The following is an 8,205-nucleotide window of genomic DNA, read 5'->3' on the forward strand; positions in this document are numbered from 1 at the left end:
AGGCCGTCGCGGAGGCGCAGCTGGAGGCTGGACGCTGCAACGGGCAACAGGGCTGGTGGTGCTCGTGCCTCGCTCCCTCTCCCTCCCTCGCCGCTCACCTGCTCGATCGGCAAGGAGTGAAATCCCTCGCAGGTCGTAGCGCCTACGTACGTAACGTAACGTACGTCGCGCATCTCCACGCCCCTTGGCCCGTCCCGCTTGGCCCCATCTCGCCCTTCGGATCCCTTTTTCCTTTGCTGCTACTCCTACGGACGGACGGTGTCTTTGGTGTGTGAGCGCGACTGTCTGTGTCTGACATGGGCGATTAATTAGCCAGACGACTCGCTCTCAGCTCAGCTTCCACGGCGACTGCCATTGGAACACCGGTAGCTTTCTCTTTATTAATTGCCTTTTGGGATGGGGGCGCCCCAGTCCCCCCCACACGCGTATAGAAAGAAACAGAGTCAAAACCCCGCCGCCTCCCTATATATACGCTCTCCGCCCGCTGCCTCTCACTTCACTCTCAAGCGTGCCGTGCTCGGTCGGTTCCTCAGTCAGTCACCTCCACTCCCCTCCCCCGTCCCCCGCCTCTGCCTCTGCACGTACGTATGCCAACGATACAGCGTGCAGAGATGGGAGGCGCAGGCGCAGGCGCGCCGCGGCGGCCAGGCGAGGCGGTCGAGGTGACGGAGCTGGAGCTGCTCATCCAGCTGCTGGGCGGCGGCGGCGGCGGCAGCGGCAGCTACAACATCAACGACAACGGCGACATCCTGGCGGAGATCCTGTCACGCCTGGACGGGCGGTCGCTGGCCGCGGCCGCCTGCGTGTGCCGCCTCTGGGCCGCCGTGGCGCGCCGCGACGCCGTCTGGGAGGCGCTGTGCCTCCGCCACGTCGGCCCCCCCGCGCCGCCGGCGGCCGCGGGCCCGGCAACCCGCGCCGTCGTCGCCGCGCTCGGCGGGTACCGCCGCCTCTACCGCCTCTGCCTCGGCCCGGCGCTGGACCGGCTGGCGCAGGCGCAGGCGCAGGCGGTGCGGGCGCACCACCTGTCGCTCTCCCTCTCGCTCTCGCTCTTCTCCATCGACTGCTACGAGCGCCTCGGCGGCGGCGGCGGCGGGGGACCCAGCGCCGGCAAGCGCGGGAGACAGCAGCCGTCGTCGCTGCTGTTCCTCTGCAAGCCCGTCGACGTGTCGTGATGGCATTCAGCTGTCGTCGCTCGCTCCTCTGCTCGTCCTTTCCACGTCGTCGCGTCGTCCTTGGCGTACGCTGCCTGGCCTGGGCGCCTGGCCTTTGCTGCTGCAACTGCAATGCTCGATTGATGAGTGCCCGACGCCCGCCGCCGCCGCCGCTTAACACAATCATTAATTAGTTTGGTTTCGTTGATTAGCACGGACGAACAATAAGCAAGAGGTATTCAATCAATTCAAGCTGTACTACCCGGGAGGCATATTAAATTACAATAATTATCATTCTTTCTTTCTTTCTTTGCTTTGCTTTACAAATACTACACCCGGTCCGGTGTAGGCTTGGGCTTGTCCGCGCCCGCTTGGCGACTTGCTGTTTCGATGCACGCGCCTTGTACCGCTTCCTCGTGTTGCTGCTGCTTCGGCGGGATGCCTGCGTCTGCGTTGCGTGCACCTCGCGCGTGCGCTGCCCAGCTCACCCTCACCTACTGATCACCTCCTCGCCATTGCTTTCGTGTTAGGCTCCGTCCATGGCTGTTGACCAGGGATGAAAACGGTACGGATATTTTTCGACCGTATTAAACCAAATCTGTTTAGAGGGGTTGAGATCTGTCCGTATCCGAGTCCGGATATCCAACATCCGATACCGTATCCGTATTCGAATACTCAAATCGCATATTTATGATGTCGATATCCAATCGTATCCTATCCGACATAGTTGACACTGTCCGTATTCGAATCCGAATCCGGACAGAAATATAAAAACAAATGTAATATTGGTGATATCCGTCCGTATCCGATCCGTTTTCATCGGTCCGCCTGTCCGCCTGTGCAGTAGGAACGGACGGATGGACATGGCGGCGAGATCCATGGCCGTCGTTGCCGCGCGCGCTGCTCCGGAGTGCGAACGCCTTTTTCGCCCAGAAAGCTGAACTCCCGCCGCCTGTGTGGGATACGCTCCGCACAGGGACCGCGCGGCGGAAATGGAATTGGCCACGAGCACGAGATCGACTTGTGGGTGTTTGGCCTGGGCTTGCTTGGTTTATAAGTCGTACTTTTTCAGCCAACGAATAATATTTTTCTTTCACACCAAATCAGCCAACAGTACTTTCAGCCATGACTTATGGTCAAACAAGTCAAACGAACAGGGCGGTTAGCTTCTTCGTTGCTTCTCTGTCTCCGCTTTGGAAGCCAGAAGCCCCTGACCGAACACGGAAGCATCTTCGTCATTTCTCCTTTAAAGTTTTGTATAAGGGTTGCAAAGCATAGAGGATATATGCTTCAGCTATTTATGAAAACTTTATCCCCTTTATGTGTGAACCCCACATGTCAGCAATTTTAAAAAAATCTCTTCTCTTCCCTAAAAATAAAATTCCCTTCTCTTCTTTTGTTCTCCTTTCTCCTCTTCTCTTGCTACCAATGGAGAAGGGGCGGAGCGGCTCAACGCCTACACATGGGGTGGCATGGCCTGGTGTGGCGGCTCACCAGCGGTGCATTGAGCGTGGGTCTGGCTCGACATTTGTTAGATGGAGCCAAAAATATCATGAGGGAAAGAAACAAAAGGAATTAAGAAAAAAAATATTGTTTGTTCGTTTAGTGGAGCTTTTGTGGTTCCACCTTTTGCTCTTTCAGTAGTTTAATATATTATTTTAGACTAATAAACATAAAATTCCAGCCTTCAATAGCCACAAACCAATAAGTACAATTATTCAATGTAGATCTATGGTACTTACACCATCACAAGGTAGTCCAAAGTTTAAGGGACGAGAAAGGAACAAGACTTAAGCCTCGATCATATTCTAGCCAGCCAAACTTGTTGAGGAATTCCAGCATTAAAATCTCCAACAATCGATTATGGTCCTCTAGTGATGCACTCGCGAGGACGCTAGTGAATCTGAAGGGGAAGGGAATGGGCGGTGGGCGGGCCGGAGGCAGCGAGGTTACCATGGGCCGGGGTGGTGGCGCTGGCGGTGGCTGTTAGGATTTTGAATTTTCAAGGAAAACCTTCATGACCGATGGTGGTGGCGGGTTGAGAGGCGGCGAGCAAGGCGTGGCGCCACCGCCAAGCAGGTGATCGGAGAAAACTGGATGGATGGTGCCAACCGTGGGGACGAGAGGAGTCGCCGGCGCGTGCCTATGCATCGCGATTCGTTTGGCTCCACCAGTTCCGGTTTTTTTCTGTGCAGTGGTTCAAACGGTCAGTCCAAACGGAAAAAACTCTGGTATATATCTCTGCCCCAGCTTTCGACGTCGCCACTGCAATAGTTTACCCGAGCGGCCGAGGCGCCGAGCTATTCCAATTCAGGACTCGAATCCGAGACGACGTCTGTTCACAAGCTAGGCGCTGCAAAAAATTTCGGCAGGCGATACGAGCAGGGGAGCAGCGCAGGGTGCAGATCTGCTGGGTCGGTCGGCTACTGCTGCATGCGTCATTCTAGGCTTTTTCTCTGCCGAGCCTGATCAGAGAGACCGGCGATCTATACACACCGTGTCACCGTGCATTCGCGAATTCCCGCAGTCAAAAGGTAAAACGCGCGATGTGAAAACCATTCGTTCTCCATACCGGCTCCATTGGCAGGCAGAGCCACCGAGCTAGACACCTCGTCGTGGTGCTGTCTACTACGTACTGTATGCATGCATATGCACGCTGTGCAGAGCTTGCACCCTGCCGTTCGTACGTCTACACTACTTGCACGTACAGCTCCCGTGTTGGCCACATCAAGTGGCGGCTCTGTGGTGACAGGCCCGCCGTCTCGCTCGCGTCCTGACGTGCGACCGAGTCGAAGGCGTGCCGCGGCGCATTCCGGATTGGGAAACAACAAGCTTTCTGCAAAGGCCGCTTCCGCTCGCCTCGTTTGTGATGCTCAGTCGGGTCATTTACGTGAGAAAAAGATGCACCACGATCGACCGCCCTGTCACGTCAAACAGCTACAGAAAGCATTCGCCGCATCGGGTAGTAGCGACAACCGAACGGTGCGTGGCGCCATGCGTGAGCGTGACATGTTATGTCTCCCGATCATCAGCATATAAACACACTGAAAATTCATTCCACCAAATTTAAGAGATCAACTCATAACACTAGGATAGAAGAACAACTTCTCAAATAAAGTCATGTTGTCACATTAGATCTAACTGGGTAAGTTAGTTTGTAGGTTTTAGATCTAATTGTAATATATGTTTCCTATTTTTCAAGATATTTTATCTATTCTTTTAAAATATATAAATATATTTGTCCTCCTAGCTAGTAGCTATTTAAATCTAGCTAAATAGAAGGTCCACTGTCACTTCGAAGTACCGTAGTAAAACCAAACTTACACTGTTTTCATAGTTTTTTTTTTAGTTCGTGAGGAACGTTGTAGGTGTAAATAACAGACGACAACAGGCACATAAGTTCAACAGAGTTCACGAGCAATGCGAAAATGTTTCTGCAACGTTAGCCAGAAGCTAGTAGCACAGAGATTTGCAAACGAGCTGCACCGGGATCGAGCTTTGTACATTGTACGTATACTGTCAGGCGTACTCGCTCCTAGAACGGTCACTGGTTCACCCCCTCAAATAAACGTATACTGTCAGACGTACGTACGTACGTACGGTACACTCCAAGACCACAGCGCCACGCCGGGGAGTATTGGAGCGTGGGAATCGAAGAATCTATGGCCGCCTCGTAAACGACACGGAGGCTGCAGCTTCTCGGTGTTCACGAGACAAGGCGGATCGCCTGTCGTCGACATGAAGGAGGGTGTCCTGGAGCACGAAGCCGACGCGGCCTTGCCGGTGCCGGTACGGCTGCTGCATGGCTCGTCCTGGATCGGTCAGGACACGACCTGCGCCTGCGCGCGGCTGGCTGGGGGCGAGGGGGTCACGGGCTCACGTGTGGGAAGGTGCCGCGCGCAACCTCCCAAGCCCATGTCTGCTTTGGCCCCCGGCCCGTGGATATGACAAGCTCCCATCCCATGCATTCCACGTCGCCACTCGCCAGTGCTACGCAATTCCGTCAAATCCAACGCATGTATGAAGCATTAAATATAAATAAAAAAATAAAACTAATTACACAGTTTAGACGAAATTCACGAGACGAATCTTTTAAGCCTAATTAGACTATGATTGGACACTAATTGCCAAATAACAACGAAAGTGCTACAGTACCATTTCCCAAAAAATTTCGCTAACTAAACAAGGTCCGGGTACTCCAGCCGACGGCGGCCGGATGCTCGCAGAGCCGCAGTGATGGTGTTCGCCGGCTAACGCACGTTGGCCTGGCTTATAAGCCGTATTTTTTCAGTCAATGAACTATATTTTTCTCTCATAATAAATTAGTCAACAATACTTTCAGTCATGGCTTATCAGCCAAACGAACGTGGCATAAAAAAGAGATGCAATTGGTAATGACTGGACTACCCCAGTGTACCTTTACTTGGACTTATTCGACAAAAACGATGTATATAATACTGTACTCTTACAGTATATTTCAACTGGTTGCGGGTTTACACCAGCATAAGGCCTGCCTGCCTTGTCCATTGTTAGACTCTCTCCAACGGAGTACTCAAACCGTGACCCATCCGCATTTTGCGTAGTGCACAATGATTTTGCGGGGAAAAATCAATCTCCAACGGACTACCCAAACACAGCAGCCATTTTGCGTCCGACGAAACACGGTACGCAAATTTGCGTCCTCTCTCGTTCCCTTTGCGTCTCCTCCACGCAGGCAGGTCCCACCACCACGAGCTCGGGGACGACCGGAGCCGGGGCGGAGCTCGGGGACGACCGTCGCCGGGGCCGAGCTCGCTGGGGCCAAGCTTGCCGGGGCCGAGCTCGCCGGGGAGGGAGGATCCCGCCGGCGAGGTCCGCCTACGATGGAGCGTTACGTCCGTTGTTGGAGACGTGAAGTTTAGAGAGCGAGCAACTCTCATCAATTCCTCGTGCTCACGTCTTCGCCTTCACGCCCCCTCTCCAGCCGTCCCCACCCCGCCTTGACTCGCGTCACGCCGAGCTCCAATTTTGGAGCTTTGCCCGCCGCCGTGCCGTTAAGGCCCGTCACTGCCCGCGCCGTGGCCAGCCTCCACCATTTCATCGCATGCATGTAGAGAACGAGTTGGCGGAGATTGTGACCATCGGAGATCACAAGTTCGAGAAGGTGATCGAGGAGTACGAGAAGGAGATCCTCATGCAGGAAGAGGTCCTAGAGCCGCCACTGACTCACTGAGCTGACACCGCGCCTGCCCAAGGCAAGCCCCGATGCATAACCCTTATTTTGAATAATCATTGAATATATATATATATATATATATATATATATATATATATATATATATATATATATATATATATATATATGTGTGTGTGTGTGTGTGTGTGTGTGTGTGTGTGTGTGTGTGTGTGATGTGTATTTACGTTACAGGCATTTTATGGAAACCACCTGCATAAATATATCTGTCCTATGAGTCCTACTAGTATAGGTGCGAGTAGTTACTATGCTTAGGTTTTTCGGTAGCGTGAGTAACCTGCCGTTACTCATAATAGGTGATTATTATTATTACTCTCATGATAAAATGGTGTAAGGAAATGGAGACTGAGCAGAGATATGGTACGGGTATTGGTGGGTGTAATAGGTTATGTCTCGCGGCCAATGGGGCATAGCTTGGTCACACTGTTTTCTTTGTCCGTGTCGGTTAATGACCGACCGTTGCATTGAATTCTAGTCAGGTCACAGACTTTTTATCCTGAGCACATACTTGCTTATGGGAGCGGGAAGGCTTGTTGCTCTCTTGTTGTGGGTTTCGTCTCTTTCTGGACCCACTGATTGGAGGCGGGGATGGTGGAGGTCTAAGCACCACACTGAGTCCGGGACTTAGGTGTGGGGGCTTGGAGTCCAAGTTTGGACGGAGACCTGGACCCCTTGACAGGAGAGTGGTGGGTTGGTCCTGCTTGTGCCTGGGGTATAAGCGGGCGTGTGTTTCGGGGTACCCAGCTGGGCTACATTGGTTCGTGAATCGCCGTGTAATACGGTATGACTTGTCTACGGTCTAGCACTGTAGTAGGAACTGGAAGATGAAAGATGGTGAAATGGATCTGATTGCTCAATTCTTGCTTGAAAGTAGAACATGTGCTTACATAGAATGGTTAGCTAATGAACTAATCATGACTGCTAATAAAATACATACATAAAGATTCACTGCTAATAATGCTTTTGCAAAAAGAAAACTCAGCAAACCATAAAGCTTATCATATCCTTTGAAGTCGGGAAATTATTCCTACTAATCGGGTAAGTCTTGCGAGTACATTGTGTACTCAGGGTTTATTTACCCCTGTTGCAGGTGCAACTTGAGGAGTAGCTGTTGTGTGGAGGATTCTTCTGGTGGGCACAGACGGATCCTTGTAATTTATCGATAGATGTTTATTTTAATTCCACTGTTTAAATTCCATACTCTGAACTTGGTATTGTAATAATATATTTATAAGAACTCTTGTTGTATGAAATGGACTAAGTATTGTAAACTTGTTCTTATTATTGGATCTTGGAGGAAAAACATGGATTGTTCGAGTTATCTCTTAGGGCGTGTTCGACGGAACCGTCCGATATAGCTTGCTTTCGAGATGCTTAGTGTTTGGTGAAAGACGAGCATCTTCGAAAACGTGCTATTTCAGATGGCTCTGCCACAGTCGTGAGGGCTCAAGTGGGAGCCATGCTAGATTTGCTCTAATAGATCAATTCTGGTTAGAATTGATTTGATGAATGCTTAAGTGCACCATACCTTTATTTATTATGTTGTGGGCTCCGCAGCGGAATCCTAGTGCGGTCTAGGGATGCCACTGAACACGAGAAAGAGTTATCTAATTATCTAAGATGTTAGGCACTATTTGGTGGAGCTAACATCATATGCCTTACTAACAAGTTAGCTTCAAAGCATTGCACGTGCTCCCTCCGTCCAAAAAAGATGCAATTCTTATCTTTCGAGGTGTCAAACGTTTTCAAGTTTGACCAAAGTTATACGAAAACTAACATTTATAATACAAAATAAGTACCATTAAATTAATTATGAAATAT

General features: G+C 51.2%; 1 protein-coding gene across 1 annotated transcript; it reads left to right on the forward strand.

Annotated features, from left to right (window-relative positions):
* The first annotated feature begins 518 nt into the window (after positions 1-518).
* LOC136540463 (F-box protein SNE-like) lies at positions 519-1,543 on the forward strand. Its single transcript, XM_066532471.1, has one exon. It carries the CDS (start codon positions 588-590, stop codon positions 1,170-1,172), a length of 585 nt encoding a protein of 194 aa, XP_066388568.1. The 5' UTR covers positions 519-587; the 3' UTR covers positions 1,173-1,543.
* Positions 1,544-8,205: the final 6,662 nt, after the last annotated feature.

The sequence above is a fragment of the Miscanthus floridulus genome, chromosome 2 (assembly GCF_019320115.1).
Source record: "Miscanthus floridulus cultivar M001 chromosome 2, ASM1932011v1, whole genome shotgun sequence".
NCBI classification, from domain to species: Eukaryota; Viridiplantae; Streptophyta; class Magnoliopsida; order Poales; family Poaceae; genus Miscanthus; species Miscanthus floridulus.